At 34.5% G+C, this 20,997-nt stretch overlaps 2 protein-coding genes across 2 annotated transcripts; one reads left to right on the top strand and one right to left on the bottom strand.

The window, feature by feature from the left end:
• The first annotated feature begins 3,482 nt into the window (after positions 1 to 3,482).
• LOC136200549 (vacuolar iron transporter homolog 3-like) lies at positions 3,483 to 4,621 on the top strand. The gene has a single exon (XM_065990919.1). The coding sequence runs from the start codon at positions 3,660 to 3,662 to the stop codon at positions 4,320 to 4,322; it is 663 nt and encodes a 220-aa protein (XP_065846991.1). The 5' UTR covers positions 3,483 to 3,659; the 3' UTR covers positions 4,323 to 4,621.
• Positions 4,622 to 10,365: 5,744 nt separating this feature from the next.
• Positions 10,366 to 20,561, bottom strand: LOC136235280 (eukaryotic translation initiation factor 5B-like). The gene is made up of 13 exons (XM_066024876.1): positions 20,351 to 20,561; positions 18,200 to 20,133; positions 17,567 to 18,108; positions 17,377 to 17,484; positions 17,163 to 17,263; positions 16,938 to 17,028; positions 16,737 to 16,847; positions 16,586 to 16,651; positions 16,447 to 16,506; positions 15,738 to 16,295; positions 15,182 to 15,301; positions 14,960 to 15,079; positions 10,366 to 11,302 (listed from the first exon to the last, which is right to left on the bottom strand). The coding sequence occupies exons 2-13, from the start codon at positions 20,106 to 20,108 to the stop codon at positions 11,237 to 11,239; spliced, it is 3,852 nt and encodes a 1,283-aa protein (XP_065880948.1). The 5' UTR covers positions 20,109 to 20,133; positions 20,351 to 20,561; the 3' UTR covers positions 10,366 to 11,236.
• Between the last annotated feature and the right edge of the window lie 436 nt (positions 20,562 to 20,997).

The following is a 20,997-nucleotide window of genomic DNA, read 5'->3' as shown; positions in this document are numbered from 1 at the left end:
AACAGGTTACTCCATAATTTGTTTAACCAATTGCTCATTCTCCAGTTCCATTCAGTCAAAGAGTGGAAGATATACCTAGTTCTTCAGCTACTGGCAATCGTGGCTTGTTAGATTCTCGTAATCAACCAATCTCGGCTCTCTTTGTTACACCAGAGCTCGATCAGCAAATTGAGGCTTATCTGGGGTCTTTGGAGCTAGAGCAGTGTTGCTTCATGGATAACCTTACAAAGCAATTAATCTACAACATGGGCTCCATGCAAGAATCGATGAATATTTTGAGGGTTGAGCATGCCTCTCAGATGGAGGCAATGCGTTTGGAGTTACTAAAGGCAAGAAGGATTGGTAGAAATAAAGAAGGGGGCAGTTCTATTGCTAGTCCTACAGGACATCACACCACAAAGACATATCCTAAGAAGAAGGATCATTCAATAGAGTCACAGCCTGAGAATGTTAGAGGAAGATCTAGAGAAAGCTCTGATAGCCCTCAATATCGGAGGTATCATCACTCACCTTCTTTGGTGAGGCCACGACCATCGGTTAAAGGAAGAAACTCAATATCCCCGAAGAGATGGAGATATGATCATCATGATTCTCCCGAATCATTGTTTAGACATCACGATTCTAATAAAAGAAGTTCTGGTGCATCTAAGTCCCCTAATCATCGGTTGTGTTATAAGATTGAGAGATGAAAACAGATGATTTAGAGAATCGTCTTTTTCTTAGATAACTTCTTTTTTACAGCTTAGCTTTCTTTACTAGATGTTTGGATTTTGGCCCCGTAGTGATGACATGGATTTTGCTTTACTCCACATCGTCCTCCGATTCTTTTTGAGCTAGGAGATCACTCTGCCTCTGGAATAATAGTGTTCTTTTTCGAAAAAAAAGACTTGTATAACTTATGATAATCTATGATGCTCACTCTCACCGCACTAATGATAACTTGGGTGAAAAATATCACTCGAGGATCCGCTAGTCTTCTTAGAAGATTTGGTTCTGCACTTCTCAACTTTCCTGCAAGAGAAAGATTGGTCGAATCCCAGTAAGGGACTCTCTGACAATCAAGTCAGTTCTAATGTTAAGAGAAATAGTAAGATAACAATAGTAAATGATAATATTTTAAGAGTAGAAAAAGTGTACCTTTTGAGGAGTGGGACCATTTATATAGGAGTGAAGAGACGTATTCTATATAGAAACAAATAGACTCTAATCTGACTACGAAAAAATCCTAAAAGAGACAAAACTCCGTCTAATTAGGAGATAAGTGTGCCTGCCATGGATTCCTAATTAAAGTATGACTAGGATGCCTTAATGAGAAAGAAATGTGTTTCTAAAAGGATGAACCAAATATCCAATCTAAACGAGAAGAATTCAATTAATCGTTATTGAAGTTGAACCTTCATAACTTTATCCAGATCTCAAATATTCCCATTTCTCGTCATCAATTACTAATCCTAGTCCATCTTCATACATGCAACTTCTCTCTTGTAAACCCTAATCATTAATACCAATGCATAGAATAGTTGAAATAGTTCACACTAGGGCATGATTATGAGTTGAAATTGATCCAAAATTACGTATTGGGAATATGGATTTTATAATACACGGTTAGTTAATTTGAGTAGCAAGCTGAATTTGAATAATTAAGATGAGTTGTGTAAATTAGGTAAGCAATGATGATATAACTGAAGAAACGGAAAGCATAAAAAAAGCTTGTATTTTTCTTGTATATGGAAATGATATAAGATAGGATAGGACTGCTCTTTTTTATTTTTCGTTTTTGTATATTTGCTATTTCATGCTTTAGTCGTGACTCTTGATATTATACCTAACTGCCTTCAAATTAAAATGCATTTTCTCCTCCTTTTTCTCTTTTAGTTCCTCTTTTTCCTCGGAAATTCTATTATACTCCACATATAAAAAATGTTCGTTCAATCTCACTTTTTCATATTTGATTTTTAATATCAATCATCTACCATGAATTGATATCCATCTTTCTTTTTATTAATCAGGTGTACATCCGATTATAGTAGAAATTCTCTTCTTTTTTTAACATTAGTACTTGATTACTATTAATATTCTTTCTGTCTGATTCATATATTCTTTTTATTTCACTTCGTAATTGCTAATCACGTTATTACATCTAAATATCGGTGAAGCTAACCGTTAATTGTTATATATCATTGTGTTCATATACACATATATGATTGTATCCATATAAAAAAAAAAAAAAAAAAAAAATTACTATACTCCTTGAAAAATACACCTTGGAAAGGAGCAGATTGATTATAATTAATTTGTCATTTCTTAGTGTTTTTACGTTTTTCTTTCTTTTTGGGTTTTTTTTTTTTTTTTTCATTTTGACCACTCTGATTAGATGATACGTAATAAATTGTTTGAGCAGCACTGCTATATATAGATTTAAGGTGAATAAGTGTATGACAAGCAATGCATTTTGAATAAAGCGAAAAATAATCAAATATACCAATACATATGAAACTCTGTCATATTGTTATTTTCTATTTTGGAAAGTTAATTAAAATTCCATTTCTTTACATTTAACCTACCTATTGTGTGTGGGGAAAAAACGGTAAATTTTATGATTGCTATATATTGTATATTTCATTTTTAAAGGAGTCAAGAATATTATAAATTTTCAGTTACAAACAATACTATATGATCATGGGTTTCTGTAAATATAAAAATGGTTTGGAGAGTGAAGCAATATTCACCTGTGATCCAAAGATATTTGAAATATAAGGTTATCATACGCGTGTGAAATATTATCTCTCTTTTATATATATTATCTACCATCTCTTATTCTAAGTCGATACCTTATACTCCATTCATTCCTTTTTATAAACTATAAATCTTCTAAAAAGTTTTTTTTTTCTAAATATGAGTTATTCTAGTTTTTCAAGAATTTTTTAGTTTAGTTTTTTGGTCCAAATATTAAATTTTTGTATTGGTTCATGTGTTTTTTTAACATTTCAATATACTTAGTCTCCAATCATTACATAAGAGAGAATTTTTTTAGTTGTCCAATATAAATTCATTAATTTGACACTATATTAATTGTATTTCTTAATTTGTGTGAAATAATCTAGAATGACTTATATAATAAAATGGAATGGAGTATTAATCTAGATTAAAGCTGGAACATCTCCATAATTCAAACCCTGATTAGTTGGTTAAACTGATCAAGTACTTTAACCACCTCAATCACATTTCAGGCGAGTCCCAAATTAGTTCCGACTCATTTATTATATTATAAATAAGAGCTAAGTTGTATTTACTTGTTAATTTATATTTTGTTTATTCTTCATAAATTGAATTGAAGTTTTATTTAGAAGTCTATAAAAAGTATTTAGGCAGTAAAATTATTCTATATAGTTCCTGAATTTCATTTGATATATTCATATTAATAATTTTGTACATGATTGAATAGTAGGAGATATTTAAGTAATAAAGTTCCCCTATTTGTTGACTCAAAAAATGTAGAAATGGGCGAATAGATTATGGAGGGAGTCCATAAAAAGCATTAGTGGAGCATTACCAGGTTGTCCATCTATAAATACCATCGTTGAAGGCGTGTGTCCTCCACACTTGTTCTTACTAATTTATTCATAATCAACTTATCTTCTTCATTTCACTCAAATCAAATGGCAATGGCATCCTCTCTCAACAATACCAAATTCCCTCTTCCAATTAACGATGTCGAGCAGCAGCAGCAGCAACAACAAGTCGTGGTGGTGGACGATGATGGCATCGACTACTCCAAAAGAGCACAATGGCTAAGAGCCGCCGTCCTTGGTGCCAACGACGGTCTAGTCTCCACAGCCTCCTTAATGATGGGTGTGGGAGCTGTTAAACAAGATGTCAAGGCTATGATTTTAACAGGTTTTGCTGGAATGGTGGCTGGGGCTTGCAGTATGGCTATAGGTGAATTTGTGTCGGTGTATTCTCAGTTGGATATAGAAGTCTCTCAGATAAAGAGGAACAAACAAAAAGGAGGTGAAATTGAAGAGGAAATAGAGAAAGAAAATCTACCAAGTCCAATACAAGCAGCAGCAGCATCAGCACTTGCATTTTCAGTAGGTGCAATGGTGCCATTATTAGCTGCTTCTTTTATAAGGGAGTACAGGGCTAGGTTAGGTGCTGTGGTTGCTGCAGTCACTTTGGCTTTGATGCTGTTTGGATGGTTAGGTGCTGTGTTGGGGAAGGCACCAGTGGTTAAGTCTTCGGCTAGAGTTTTGGTTGGAGGGTTGTTGGCTATGGCTATAACCTTTGGTTTAACCAAGCTCATCGGGTCAAGAGCTTTGTGATTGTTCAAATGATTGTGGGATCAGTTATAGATTACATCAAATATTATTGTCTGTCAAGTGGGGCAATTATGATGGGTAGCTACACGTATTTTATCTGTATGGTTTTTTTTGTTTCTTTTCTAAAAAGAAATGGGCACGAGAACAAAGTGGGTTTTTTTGTGTAAATTATTAGTAAGAAGAAGCCAAATTAAATTAAGAGTGGAATGGAGTGAAGTGAAGTGATGCCACTCTTAATATATATGTGTATTAATTATTAACATGAAATCTCATCTTTTCTGTATCCATAAACATTGCAATGTCTCTCTTTACTTTTTATCTTTTATATATATATGGGATAAGAAGAATTAAAGATCTCCCAGGACAGTTCACAAGTGTGAGGCTCCTCCTGCAGGTCTTCAGGATATTCTTTTTTCCAGACCTTTGTGGTACTAGATATTCTAGATTAGTTAGCCTTTAGTTTTGTTTCCTCGGAGTCCTATCCCCTCTTCGTCAACCAAAAAAAGATCTCACAGAAAAGAAACTAGGTTATTGAAGATTGAAAATTAATAAATTGTATATATAAAAAAAAATATAATTTTTATGGTTCAATTGTATAATTAATACGCTTTAAATAATACTTCATTTGTTCCAGAATACATGTCAATTAAGTTAAGCCACAAGAATTCAGAAATATAATTAATTAATATTCTAGTTAAAAGTCTTTATTACCATTATATTAATTGCATCCATAATTAATTTTATGTATTCCCAACACAAAAAGGCAACTTAAAATAGGGGTATGTATTTGTTAAAACTCAATTAATATGCATGGATTGAATCAAAACGACATCTATTAGGGAACAAAAAAAAATTATCTACAAAGACATCTATTGTGGAACGGAGGGAGTACATATTAAGAACATTAGTTCTCACTCTAACCAATTACCAAAACTACTCCTCGCTTTCTTAAATTAATATCAACAATACTAACTATCTTAATATCCCTCTCAAACTAGAGTACATATGCAACACAAGCTTGTGTATCAAATCTGTGAACAACGATTTTGGTATCAACGGTTGTTGTGTTGTAACTGGCGAAAAATGTACTATCTCAGCCTTGACCTTCTCACGAATGAAATGGAAATCAAAATTCTATGTGTTTGATCCTCCCATGAAATATGGGATTGTTTGCAATGTAGATTGCAGACTGATTATAACAATAAAGAGCAACAGCTTCTTTGTGATCAATGCCTAAATAATCCAACATATACATAAACCATTGTATCTCACAAGTAGTTAAGGCTATAACCTTGTACTTTGCTTCACTGGAACTCCTAGCAATTGTAGGTTGTTTTTTACTTTTCAATGAAATTAATGAATTTCTAAGGAAAACAGTAAAGCCATTTACAAATCTTCTGGTGTCAACACAATTTCTCCAATTTGAATCATTGAATGCACGTAATGCACTTGTGTGTTTGTTGGGATAAAAAAGCCCTTGCGCTAGTGACTTCTTCAAATATTTCAAATTATGTGGACTGGATGCATTCATAGAAAAGGATATGTCTGGTCTCGCATTTGCTAAATAGATTAGCTTTCCCACTAAGATGTATTGTCTGGTAAAGCTAAGCCACTTTCTTTGATAATTTGACTAATGCATCCATTAGAGTGTCCACGAGTTTGCAAGCTAAGAAATATGTTTCTATAAGAAAAACCAATACATATTTGCATTGACAAATATATATACAAGTAGCATTCCTTGCAATTTCTAATCCTAGAAAAAATTCAAGGTACCTAGATACTTCATTTTAAATTTTTCATCTATAAAAGTTTTAACATTTTGAATTTACTGTATATCATTCCCAATTAGGATTATGTCACCGACATATAGTAATAATAAAGTGATAGTCCAATCAATCCTTTTAATAAAAAAAGAGTGGTCAAATGGGCATTTTTCATAATGACAAGCTATTAAAACTTCAGCAAGTTTAGAAGACCACCATTGTCTGCTTGCTTGCTTCAAACCATACAAAGATTTAGTTAAACAACATACCTAATTTTGCAACTCTGTTTTGAATCTTTGATGTAGTGATATATACACTTCTTCCTTTAAGTCACCATGCAAAAATGCATTATTGACATCTAGTTGATACAACCCCAAACCTTTAATCCTAACTAAAGCAAAAAGCAATCTAATAGTGGACATTTTAACAACTAGTGAAAAAATATCTAGGTAATTAACACCTTCCATCTGTGTATAACCTTTGGCAAATAATATTTCCTTGTATCTCTCTAATGTCCCATCAGATTTATTCTTAACCCTGGAAACCCACCTACACCTATAAGTTGTTTTCCTTCAGGCAAACTAACAATTTCCCAAGTTTTTGTTGTCTCTAATGTTGTGACTGCAACATACATAGCTTCTTGCCATGCTCGACAGCTTCGTTATAGGTCTTGGGTGAATAATAGACACTGCTAATATATAGGACTTATATGTTGAACATAATTATCATACCCAAGAACAGAAGATAGAGGGTACTTAGGCCCTGTTCTTTTTTACTGAACTGAAATTAAATTAACTGAACTTGACTGGACTGGACTGAAATGAATGGTACTGAACTGATCTGAATTGAATTGAACTTACTTATACTGAAATTAAGTCAAAAAGAACAGGGTCTTAGTGCTAGCAACAAAAGTAACAACTGATGTTGTGGATTTATTAAGTTGACTATAATGAAAATCATGCAAGTAAAGTTGTATTCAGCCAGTAGAGGTCTCCCAATTATCACGTTGTGCGGCAAGATCAAATCAATCACTAGGAATTCGGCCTTTGAGTGCCACTTAACTAGTCCATCATCAATAGTAACATTCATTAATGCACTGCATAAGAGGGGAATTGAGTGTCCACGCTCACCGCACCAAATGATATAGAACTTCTTGTTAACACCACTTCTGATTGCACTTCGGTGACCTGAGAGACCGGTGTTCTGGCAAACCCACTCTGATACTAAAGTTAGAAAACTGGACCCATTTGATGACTTCGAATCATGGTTGGAGCCCGACTGCCAAAAGGCCAAATAACTTGATACCGTATCAATCATCATGATTCAGTTTTAGTGGGTCACGAGAAGAATTATAATTAAAGCAAATTGGTGGTTGAAAACTCCAAAGGTACAACATATTTATCGTATTGCTATTGATTCTCCTTATACAAATTGTTCGGCTTAAAACAACTATAGTGAAGTAACAAATTTTTGTTACTTCCACTTGCTACATAGGCAAATACACATCCAACAAATAACATACTACTATAATCCTCTATTACTTCCAATTTTTACAGGATTCACTTGTCATAAAACACTATACATTCAATTAATTAATATACAATTAATAATTTTTACTCAATACAATAATTTATTCCATACTTGTTATAAATTCCATATAAAAATATTTATCCAATAAAATAATTAATTCAATATTTAATATTACTTTCATAAAATTAAATTAAAAATAAGTAAATTAATGTGATTTTTATTGTACAGTTAAACTTCGATAAATAAATCTTCGATAAAGTAATAACCTCGTTTATATAATAAATTATTTCGGTCCCAACTTGGACCAATAGACTAAAGTAATAACCTCGTTAAATGCATTAAGTAATAAAAATATTTAAATCATTAAGGGCCCAATGAAAATATAAATTAATAATTATTGAATTACATAAAGTGTATATATATATATATATAAACCAAAACCTTTCAATCAATCAACTAGAAGTCATTTCTTTTGAAAAAATGCATCTACAGTTGATTTTTTTTTCTTTTCACCTAAACCAAAATGAACATCATCTTTAACTTTTTGTAGTGCAAACATAACTTCTGGTATATTTTGTCCATGTTGTAGCAAGTAGTTGTTTAAGGTGACCATTGCTTGAAATACCTCTTTTGACGATACATTTGCAACAACGCAACTATCATCTGGTTCTGGACTATTTCTATTATCATTGTTTGATTTTTCTTACCACATACAATGTATGCATTTTACAATAAAAAAATTATCTATAAATTAATAAATATTGATTTATCGATAAATGAATAATTTATTCATTTATCGATAAATAAATAATCTCGCTTAATGAATATTTTTTTCCGGTTCCAAGGATATGCATTTATCGAGGTTTTACTGTAATGTAACTTTTTAATTTTTAATGTATTCGTAATTTATAATATATTTGCAATGCAATTTTCGAACTATTTTTATTCTTAACGTATATGTAAACATTGATTATTGATTATCAAAAAAAAACATTGATTATTATTTTTTTAAAGGATGTAAAGTTATAGAATTTTTGGAATATGGAAAGTTTAATTTTTGGAATAGGTAAACATCAATTTCTTTTGGAAGGATGTAAACACTTCTAATGCAAATAGGAATTATTTAGTTTTTCCAAAGACACGAGGAAACAGTAAAAGCAGACGCCCACTTCCCATTTTGAGGCACCTGACGCGCCGTTTCTGACATGTATACTTCATGCGTTAGATTCGGCCAATCAGGTGTCATGTGTGTCTTAGTTTTTTTTTTTTTTTGTATTCTTTGAATTTTTTTCTTCCTCAAAGTATGTTAAAGGGTAAATTACACCATGGACACTGAATTCCATCCATTTTAATATTATGACCACAGAACTTCATTTTTTTCCGGTATAACCATTGAACTCCAGTGGCCACTATGACCGTTGACCACCATTTGTGACATTTAACTTACCCTTTTAACTTATTATCTCTCTTTTTCCTTCTTTCTCAAATATTTTATACCAACTTTACCTTCTCCTTCTTCATGGATCATTTCTCTCTCTAAAAACCTACATCTCTCTAATTATACTTTTTCTCTCTAACACTATTAAAGTATCAAAACCGAAACCGGCATCAAATTCTAAATCCACATTGTGTTCTTCCATCTTGTTTCTCTCATGTACCTCTCGTCGGTCCTCAGTATGTGTAAAAAGAAGAAGATTGTGTTTTATGCTTTTAATGCGTTTTTACATTTTTGCCTATTAGTGAGTCAGAGTGAGAGTGAGCAGGACATGTTTTATCCTTGCAGAAACTGTTGGGCACATTTCCTGGGGTGCAGATATGTGCTTGACAAATCTCTGGTTTTTTGATACTGAGTTATCCTTGATTGGGTACTGGTTTTTGAGTCTCTAGTATGCTATTAATGGTTAATGTCTATGTAGTATGATTTATGTGGTTAAAAGTGTTCTGCAACATATTAAAGCTAGAGAAAGAAAAGATAGTAACACACCAATTTTAATAACATAGTAACCAAATTTCCAAAGTAGTATACACTAGACTTGCTCTTATTGTGCTTCTTCTGAAACAACTGGCCATATATTATTGCACTGGCTTTTTGCTAGAATGGTATGGTACTAATCATCCTGGACTTTAACCGATTGGTGGTTCCAGTTCTTCATTCACCTTTGAAATCCCAATTGGCTTTAATTCAAAATCTATTGTTGCTGTTTCTCTCTCTGGGCTCATTTTCATGATATTCAGCATTTGCAAAGTGATTTTTCTACTTTGGGGATTCTCGATTGTACGTACACAGCTTCTTGCCAAGCTTATACATGCTTCTGCCTAAATCAGAGAATATTATAGCTCATTCTTTGCCAAAATTCGCCTTGATAGAGTATTTTGCTCCTCCCTCTTTTACTCTCAGTAATAAGTAGCTTGCTGCTCTTTTCTAATACACTGTTTCTTTGGCTTTTTCTTTCAACTGCTACGCACGCCAATTCTTGAACGTGTTTTTTTCTTCACATAGTGTAACTCATTCCCCGTTTAAAAGGCCTATTTTCAGAAACAAATATATATAATATATATCCAAAGCTAGAATTTCAGGAAATTGTTGTAATTATAACCATTTCCTTTTTTCCCCAATTACCATTTTAAAAAGCATCTATATTGTCCAACGAAATTTAGAAATTTAACTACATATGACATACCAAAATCTCATCTGAAATATAAACTATAGAATAGAATAAAAAAAAAAAAGATAAAAATTTCCACATTCTAAATACTTCAAATTCAAACATAAATTATTTTAGCCAAATGATATTATTATGATTTATCCCAGACAGACAAGAATACAACAAAATTGCATGAGATTTTCGCAAGTGGTGTGCAAGATCACCATGAGGATCCATCCCCATTATCAAAGAAAAGTCTCATTGGGGATTATCACTGTCAATTTAGTTAAACCCAAAAGGCATACAAAAAGATTTAATAATATAACATAAAAAAGAATTTGTAAAGTTGGAACTCGGAGTGTTTCCAGCCAAAGATGGTCATCTTCTGATAAGAATGAATGAATGAATCATCACTCATTTTTCCAACTTTATATAAAATCTCTTCTCGTATATTATTATGATCTGCTTTCGTGGAGCTCCTATACCACCACTAACGCAGCTATGCGTCGTGAAAACTGTACCCCATTCCACCACCTTTGACAGCGATAATCCAGATTTGCTTTTGGTCCAAAAGGCATACAAAAAGATCTAATAATATAACATAAAAAAAAATTGTAAACTCACAAAGTTCTTCCAGCCAAAGATGATCATCTTCTGATAAGAATGAACGAAATCATCAGTCATTTCTCCAACTTTTACTTGCTCTGTTTTTGTGGAGCTCCTATACCACCACTAACAAAATCTGTCAACAACGCATTGTGAAAACAGTACCCCATTCCCCCACCTTTGACAGAGATAGTCTGGATTTGCTTTCAGTTGGCTCTGATAAAAGGTTATATATCCACAGCATAACAAGAATTATTTCGAGATCAGACCACGTTTCCCAGACAAAGGCTCTGCTTCTTCACATCACAAAACTGAATATGCTCGTTGGAGGCATTTGTAAATACATCACTCGTCGAGTAACGTAACTTTACATCTATTGTATATTTAAAAGGGCCTTCAGTTTTCTAACCAGCCTCCAATCTTCCAGAGAGAGATCATCCTACACATTAAAGGGAAATGTAAGCAATTACTGAAATACTTCATTAAACGATTAAATGCAACTGATGAATTATTAACAACCACCAATATTAGCAAAAAATCAACGCTTAAATCCACCCACTGCCCTAAGTATACCCTTATCCCACAACATGCCCTCCATGAATATGCAGGCCAATGGCTTTCAATTATTTTTCATACTTCTTTTTTTTTTTTTTGGTTTGGGTCATACTTCCTTTAATTGATGTAGAATGGAAGTTATCTGTTCACAAAAACGAACACCGAGAATTTCTGTAGTGCACATTACTAGGGCATCCCGGATGCAATGTTGTGCTAAGCAATTCGCATCACCCCAATATATTGAGAGCTAACAGAGTAACAGTACTAGAAAGTAACATGTAATAAAGGTCTCAACCAACTCGATCTTTTTTATATTTTTTGAACTTAATAAAGTACCAAAATAGTCCAGTCGGAGATACTAGAGCTTGGCTCAAGTTTGGCTTGATTGTCATTATAAAATTCAAATAAGAAACTTTTAACTAAATGGCATTTAAAGAAAGCCCAAGCCAATGGAATTCAAGCTTGATAAAATTCTCATGAAAACAGGCATTATATAAGTTATAACAGTTGATTTTTGGGATAAGGTACCAAAATAGGCTTAAGGTTTTTGGGGGAAGTACCAATTTAGGCTCCACGTTCAAAATAGCACTAATATAGGCTTAACCTATGAAGCACGGACACGGGTGCGGACACGGGTGCGGACACGGCAAACGGCATTTTTAGAAAATATGAGACACGGACACGGCTGGGACACGGCAAATTTTATATAATTAATTATATATATTAGATATAAAAATATATAAAAAACTTACTAAATCACAAATAAATAAGTGATTAATCCATAAAAAAAAAAAACATCATAATCAAACCAAATTACTGAATCCCCAAAAAACCCCAAAAAAGAAATCGCAATCCCTAAAAAAGAAAGAAGCAAAAGAAACATTTGGAGAAGAAATCGGAATCAAAGAAACAGGAAGAGATGAAGTCGAATTCAAAAGAAACTGGAGGAGAAGGAATCGATTTCAAAAGAAAGAGGAGGAGAAGGAATCGATTTCAAAAGAAAGAGGAGGAGAAGAAATAGAAATTGCAGATGATGCAGACCAAGCAAATCGCAATCGCAGGAGAGAAGACCTAAATCGCAATCGCAGTAAGTTAAAAAAAAACCTAAACTTTACCTATTTTTACAATTCGCCGTGTCCTAACCGTGTCCCCCGTGTCCCATCCATGTCCGATGCTCCGGCCGTGTCACCGCCGTGTCACTGCCGTGTCCCGCCGTGTCCCCGAGTCCGGCGAGTCCGACTCGGCCACGGCGACCCCCTGGAAGTGTCCGTGCTTCATAGGGCTTAACGTTTACAACATAACATCAATTTAGGCTTAACGTTTACAAAATAGCATCAATTTAGGAATTACTAACAGAACATGACACGCCATCCGTTAAGTCTACCAATTCAGCACCACGTCACATAAGGTACCAAAATAGACCTAAGGTTTGTAGAAAGTATCAATTTAGGCCCCACGTACAAAATAGCACTAATATAGGCTTAACGTTTACAAAATAATACGAATTTAAGCTTAACGTTTACAAAATATATCTAATTTAAGTTGTGTCAAAAAGATATTTTTATTTTTCTAGTATGGTACAAATTAAAGAACTGATATTAGGCACCTTGGATTTTGTGTGGCTGTATAGTAACATTTTGGATACATTTTGGATGAGTTGTCAGTTGACAATTGATATTTTGTATGCCAATATGGTCATATATCAATATCATTTTACCTAGTGTTCGAAATTTTGTGGATATTTAATTACTTTTAGTTTGCAAATATTACATGAGTCCATGGAATTTATGAGTCAATAGAATCATTGATGAAAAACAAATATAAAGTCTTAATGGACAAGAATAATAATTAATTGTATTATAATAAATAAGAAAATAGAACTAAATAAAAAAGAGAACATATAAAATTAATAGGGAAAGAATATAATATGATTAATTGTGACATTTAGCTTAAATTGGATATATTTTGTAAACATTAAGCTTAAATTCGTATTATTTTGTAAACGTTAAGCCTATATTGTTGCTATTTTGTAGGTGAGGACTAAATTGATACTTTCTGCAGACCTTAGGCCTATTTTGGTACCTTATGTGACGTGGCGCTGAGTTGGCAGACTTAACGGGTGACATGTCACGTTCTGTTAGTAATTCCTAAATTGATGTTATGTTGTAAACGTTAAGCCTAAATTGATGTTATGTTGTAAACGTTAAGCCTATATTGGTGTTATTTTGAACGTGGAGCCTAAATTGGTACTTCCCCAAAAACCTTAGACCTATTTTGGTACCTTATCCCTTGATTTTTTGGCATGCCAGAAGCTGACTACAATTTACAAATTCAAAGAAATCCTATCCAGATCATTATCATATACCTCTAATTTAACCCCTCTCCCAAAATGGTACAACAATCCTAGAATTACATTGTGTATCCAAGAGATCATCTTCAAATCTGATTTAGATTTTGTTTCTATTGGGTTCAGTTATTTTCTTTGATGTGGAAAAGAATGACGGTAGACAACATTCCCTATTTGATAACCACTTTCAGCACTTAAAATTAATACATTAAGTGTTTATTGATTTTAAACTTGTTTGATAACACAACTTAAATATTTCAATTAAGTCACAAAAACACTTATTCTAGTAAGTCAAAAAATTTAACTTAAAATTTTAAGTTGATATTATTAACTAATATTTTTAAATTCAGTATTTTTCATATTTATCAAACAGTTATATCATTTAATATTTTCGGCATATAATATTCAACACTTAAAATTCAGTACTTATTTTTTCAGCACTTAACTTTAAGTTTTATCAAACACCACCTTAGTCAGAAATGAGAAAGGGAAAGTAAAGCCTTGACCAGAGAACAAAGATAAGAATTTATGTCAGAAGCAGATATAATTCTAGCTGGTGATGATGATTTGCATAGCATTTGAAGCATGAAAGGTGAGGATAAAGGGGGTCGTAACTAGGTCGATAGACGAGATTTATCCCTTTTAGGGGCAAAATAATTATTTTCTTTCAATAGAAACATGGACCAAAAAAATGAGCAGGTTAAGTTGAAGGATGATATGGTCAAATAATTCTAAATTGGAAAATCGAGAAATGCTTTTTAAGATCAAATAGAATAAGCCGATTTTTTTACATAAATAAGCTAACTTATTGGGCTTCTTCAGCAGAATGTTCAATTAACATTTTAATGAGAGAAGATAAATGTTCCACATCAAGAAAAGAGAAATTCCGTTATAGCAATGAAAATTCTTTCTTTTTTCTCTTTTTCCTGTTCAATTTTTTTGTTTGTTTTTTTATGCATGAAAAGACCATTCTAAAAGTTTCACATTTTAAATAAAGATGATAATGATATGCTTCTAGTAGTATGAACAAAAAAAAAAATCCTCGTGACCCAAATAAATTTAAAACACGTGAATTCAAATAAGCATTTCAACCCAAGCCTACCTACCTCACACATATATTAAGTTAGTAGCATATTAAGTTCGCCATTGCCATACCACAACCCACAATATACTACATACTTGATCAGAACTCACCCGATAATTAGCTTTAAGGACATCAATTGAGTTTCTCGTAATGTGGCTAACAAGTGAATCTTGTTGCTCAAAATGCCTGCCAAACATTTTTTGCTGCTCTTCAGAACTGTTGGAGGAAATCTGCCACTCACAAGAAAGAGTCCATTTAAGACCGCATCTAATTTCATGCTCAGGTCCAATTAAAACATAAATCAGAGAAAAATGAGAGATCCAGTGTCATACCTTGACAGCCACTTTCTGACCCTTCTTGGCATAATCAACAGGTTTATGGTTATTCTCAATGGAAGTAATCCGGCCAATGTCAATGAAATCTCTTTCTGGAACACAAATTGGAGTCCCAACCTGTATAAACGCGAGTATTACATGACGGTTAACCTAACACAGCATGTAACCATGCTCCACAAAATGATCCCATGTCGAAGAATTTATCATTTAACATGGAAGTCCCAATCACATTATGGCTTTAGCATCATTTTAAGAAAACAGGGCACTGGAAGTATAAGAAAACAGAAATCTTGAAAATCTCACTAAATTATCCCATGTCAAAACATTGTTGAGTTATATAACAAGGAACTATGCAAGAGAGTGAAGATAAACACATCAAGTGGAACAGCAAATGCATTTACAATCAATTCTCAAGAACTTTTACAAACAATCGTGACCTATCTGCCCATCCATCAAACAATGAACTACCATACCACAAATTGATACCAGCATTTCACAACACTCATGAAAAGTTGAAAGCAAACACAAAATGAATTGAAAATAGTATATATACCTTGAGTATTCCCTCAATGACATCAACTCCCAAGATGATTGGATCTTTCTTGTTGAAAATGCAATTTGGCATGATGCTGAGAACGCATGGGAAAACTGCTTCATCAGCTGCTTCCTTCTTCTTTTCCTCCTTCAAGTTATCAATATATGCTTTGAATTGATCAAATAAGTGATAAATGATGTCAGCAATAAAAATCTTCACCCCCAGATCATCTGCGAGTTCCCGAGCCTCTTGTGTCACTTTGACATCAAATGCCAGGATAGTGGCATACTCTTTTTTCTTCTCAAGCATTACACTAGCCTTCATAACGTCCTTTTTGTGTACTGGGCCTATACCTATGCCACTGACAGGAATTTTCACGGCCGGTGATTTCAGAAACTCCAATAGTGCTTCTAATGACCCAAGGGTCGAAGCTTGAACATAGACCCCCTCACCACTTTTGTCGATTCGGCTCATCACTGACCTCATGTCTTCCATTGCTGATTCCTTGACATCATCCACATCGTCATCTGGTCCTACAACATATAAACTTGTGCCAGCAATGGCATGCTCAAGGCCCTGCACGGGATATAGAAAAAGAAAACCAGAAATCCTTTTAATAAGAATACATTATGAATATTAGAAATGCAGAGGTTCATGCCATGTGTACAAAGCTACATATTAGCTTGAATTCAGCACTTTATTATAATGCTCTGTATAATAAAATTACCTGAGCAGTGATCTTGATACCCTGTGCAGCTTTGATTTCTTTATGGTGAATGTAAGCTCCCTGAAATCAAAGAACCACTAAATCACCATCTAATTTCAAGTGTATGTGTGTGTGATTTACAATGCAGAAACTGTCATACCTTAACTCGGATTTCCTTCATCGGGTGGGGCGTCAGCAAGGCTCGGATAGTGGTAACAATAGGACCCTAGATTGACAATTTGATTAACAGGGTTAGAATCAACCGTTTCAGCATATCTTAAAATGAACAGGGGTTTGAGCTTAGTGCTTACCTGCAAGCCACAAACAACAATTTGATCTCCTTCATGAAGCACACCATTAACCAATACAACATCAATTGTTGTTCCATGGCCTTCCACAACCTTAACCTCCAACACTGTACACTGGCACATGAAACCAAACAAAAGTCAGATATTTGCACACTCTAAAAGAATCTGATTGCTTTCTAAAGTCAGAACTCAACAGAAACATACCTGCATTTCATTGCTAAATGTCAGTTTCTCAACCATGGTTTTCTGAGTCCATTGAACCAGAAGCAATAATAGATCAGGAATTCCTTCTCCACTACAAAATAGGCAAAGTATATTAGCACTTGACAGCAGGAAAAAAAAAATTAAAACCTAAAAGCAAAGCAAAGGCAAATATATCAATGCGTTCTTGAGCAATGACGATTGTAAAAGAGAAGGATCAATAAGTACCTAATAGCACTGGTAGGAACAATACTAAAAGTTTCTCCCATTTCCTTGTTTTTATAGTACAGTTCAGTATTCAGACCTTGCTCCATGAACTCAGTTATGATCTTTTTAGGGAAAGAAAAAAGGAAAAAGAAAAAGAAACCAAAACAAAATTTTAGTAAGAGATAGTAAACTCTGAATAACTTGCGAAGTCAAACCAAGAGTTAAATGACAATACATTTGAAACCCTCCTGTTAAATTCATTCTGCACATCTTTTGTCTGTTGCTTCATTGCCTTCACTATTGGTGCATTGCGACAAGTTTTCCATCCATAGAGTCTGTCCACCTGAAAAAATTGAAAAGATAATTAGAAATTACCAATGGAAGGTTGTACAGAAACAGCTACTTGTTGATGATGATAACTTCACCTTATTCAATGCAACAATGAAATCTGTATTCCTCATCTTCAAGAGATTGAGTGATTCTATTGTTTGGGGTTCTAACCCATGCATAATATCAACAACTAATATAGCAATGTCACACAAACCAGAACCCCTTGACCGTAGATTGGTGAAGGACTCATGTCCAGGTGTGTCAATAACCAATAGACCGGGGACCTTTAATTTTGCATCAGCTTTCAATTCCCTGGTTCTCTCCCTTATGTTCTCAGCTGGGAAATATGTTGCACCTATCTGCTGTGTAATACCCCCAGCCTCACCTTCCTGCACGTTGGTACCTCGAATACAATCCAGGAGCTTTGTTTTACCAGTGTCAACATGGCCCATAATACAGCAAATTGGAGAACGGAGGTCTTCTTCGCCAGGTTTAGAAGTGGCATCAGAAGATGGCTTTTTATTTTTTGCAGCAGCAGCAGCTTTTTTCTTATTTTTCTCAGTTATTTCGTTCTCGGGCTGAGGATTCTTATGTTCAATATCCACTGGTTGTGATGGTAAAGAAGTTTTGGGTGTAACTGCATTAAAATAACAAGAATCTACAATGAGTAAGAATCATAAGAGAACGCAAGTTTCAAGAAAAAAGTTAAATTTGGCAATAAATCAAACCTGCAGCAGCATTCTTGGTCTCCTTCTTTGAGAGAGTTTCAGGCTCAGAATCAATCTCCTCATCATCAAAAGCACCTTTAACATTAAGATTTACATCGTCCCAGCTCTTTGCATCCCACTCCTCATCATCCTCATCTTCGTCCACTCCGTTCTCCTCAACTCCATTAACAACTTTTTGTTTCTCTTCAGTATCTATTAAATCTTCCTCTTCAACCTTCTCTACTTCCATGGCCTCTACCTCAGGCTCAGCAACTTGTTGTTCTAGCTCATTCTCTTTAGCTTCTACATTGTCTGCCACACTAGATGATCCAGCAGCATTTGCATGATGATGAGCTTGTTTAGACTTCTTTGTCTGGTATTTTGGCCTCTTCGTTGGAGCACCTTCTTTCTCTCCGGTGGGGATACTAATGCCAGCATTGGCAAGTATTTGATTTCTCATAGCCTCTAATCGTCGTTGTTCTTCCTTCTGTTTTCCTGTTAAGAGTCTCCCTTCTTGTTTCTTCTTCAACAGTTTCTCCTTTTCCTTTTCTTTTTTCCTTCGCCTAGCCTCCTCTGCTTGCCTCTCAAGTTCTTCTAGCCTTCTCCTTTCCTCTTCTTCTTTCCTCCTCTTCTCCTCTTCTTCCCTAGCCTTCCTCTCTTCAATTTCTTTTCGCCTAGCAATTGCCTCTTGCATCTCTCTGACATGTTTTGGCACTTTAGCTTTACCTTTTGCATCATTCTTTTTGGTTTCATTAATTTCAGCTTTTGCTTCTTCCACCCCTTCTTTCTCTGTAGCAGCAGCAGCTTTCTTCTCCTTCTCCTTCACCTTTTTCTTCTTCTTCTTCTTAGCTGCGGCAGACTCTTCTTTTTCTTCCTCACCTTCCTTCTCACCTGTAGCATCCACCAGTGCAAGTTGTTCAAGCTGGACCTGAATGCCCTCCTCTTGCGGAGGAGGTGCAGATGGTTTTTCAATAGGTCCCTCACCAAGCTCTGCTAGAAGCTTATCCAAATCATCCTCTTCTTGAGCAGTCCTTCCACTCTTATTTTTCTTCTTCTTCTTGTTCTTTGAGGTTTCCACTACCTCTTCACTGATACTAACCTGAGCATTATTAGCTTCAGTAGATACAGTCTGTTGTTGTTGATGGTCAGCAGTATCACCATTCCCTTTTTCATCATCGAGTGGTTCCTTCTTCTTAGAAGATTTCTTCTTCTTACCCGAGAAAGTAATGGCAGCAACATCTTCATCTTCAACTTTATGCACTTCTTCCTCATCGTCCAACCTATCAAAAGTAGCTTCAGTAAATACACTACCACGGCCCTTCTTTCCACCTTTGGATGACTTCTTTTTCCCAGTAAACTCAATAACAGGCATATCGTCATCATTTTCATCAGCAGCAGCCTCGTCCTTAGCTTTGTGAATGTCCTCTCCTTCGTTATCATCAAGAACATCAAAAGTTGCAGCACTAAACATACTACCAGCAGTCTTCTTACCTTTCTTTGATGCTTTTTTCTTCCCTGTAAAACTCACAGGTTCAACCTCCACGTCACTATCTTTATCACCACCTTCCTCCTCACCATCATTATCTTCATCCCCAAGCAACCCAAAGTTTGAGGTTGAAAACACACTATTACTACCACCCTTCTTTCCTTTTGATTTCTTCTTACCTGCAAAAGCAATCTCCTGGGACTCTTCATCCTCCTCCTCGTCATCATTGTTAGGCTGTGTACCTTTTTGATTGCCCTTTTTTCCCTTCTTTTTGCCAGTGGGAGCAACCATCTCTTCGGGAACTTGAGGTTCCTCAGACAATTCTGTACTGATGGAGTATTCATCATCATCGATAACAATCTGCTTTTTCTTTGATTTCCCACCGCCCTGAGCCGCAGCAACCGGGCCCTCTTCGTCTCGGGCAGTTGGCTTCTTCCGACCCATTTGTTTCAATTCGACGAATTAAGGGCTGTCGCATTAAAGAACACAAAATAAAAATTTGCCACAAAATCAAGAATCAAAATTAGAGAACACAAGGACTACAAAAGACCAATTGCATCAGAAACTGTATATAAACAAAATCCAGATCCATAGACAATAAAACTTAAAATAAATTTGATAATCATCAGCTCAAATTTTACCGATATGAATAGCTGTAGCAATAGAAAGGCAAAGAGATAACTTACTTGATAATAGGACGGCGGCGATATTAAAAATCAGATGAGAAATTTCTGTTGATGTATGCAGGGTAATATAAGTGGAGAAGAAGAAAAGGAAGATGCAAAGTAAGAGCTGATTCCGAGCGAAAACATAGACGAGAGGACAGAGACAGTATATGTAAATATGAATTATGAGTGTGAATTGTGATTTCGTTGTTTCTCTTTCTTTCTTTCTAGGGTTGTCTTATGGGCATTCCTCTTCTACGAGGAGGCCCAATCTTATCAACGCCAAACATGTTAATGCGGCCCCGTTTTGTACCTAATAACTTAGGCTTAAAGACCCTTTACCTATCAAAAATGGCATTTAGTACATTTATTTCGGGGTAAGTTACACGACTGTCATAGTCGATGAATTACGGGAAAATTAAGTAAAAATATTTATTCTTGCATTTTGAAGCAAAATCACTAATTATGCTTTTATAGTCAAAAAATTTAAACAAATTATATTCAACAGATAATAAAGTTGATATATTATAAAATTTTAGTAATGGGTTTCAATATATACAAGAATTTTGAAAATGGGTCATAAATGAAATCACCTTACCCTTTCCTTTCCTCTTATTACAGAGTAATATGCAAAATAGAAGAGTTTTCGGCTCATAGCGTAAGCACTC

Source organism: Euphorbia lathyris, chromosome 7 (genome assembly GCF_963576675.1).
Source record: "Euphorbia lathyris chromosome 7, ddEupLath1.1, whole genome shotgun sequence".
Classification (NCBI taxonomy): Eukaryota; Viridiplantae; Streptophyta; class Magnoliopsida; order Malpighiales; family Euphorbiaceae; genus Euphorbia; species Euphorbia lathyris.
The sequence above is the reverse complement of the archived record's forward strand: the minus strand, read 5'-3'. Positions and strand labels throughout refer to the sequence as shown.

Excerpts from the sequence above, each read along its gene's own strand:
- LOC136200549 (XM_065990919.1), top strand. The coding sequence starts at position 3,660 with ATGGCAATGGCATCCTCTCTCAACAATACCAAATTCCCTCTTCCAATT.
- LOC136235280 (XM_066024876.1), bottom strand. The coding sequence starts at position 20,108 with ATGGGTCGGAAGAAGCCAACTGCCCGAGACGAAGAGGGCCCGGTTGCT. Across the intron at positions 18,109-18,199 it reads GACCAAGAATGCTGCTGCAG|TTACACCCAAAACTTCTTTA; the intron begins GTTTGATTTATT and ends ATTTTAATGCAG. Across the intron at positions 16,507-16,585 it reads TGAAGGAAATCCGAGTTAAG|GGAGCTTACATTCACCATAA; the intron begins GTATGACAGTTT and ends CTTTGATTTCAG.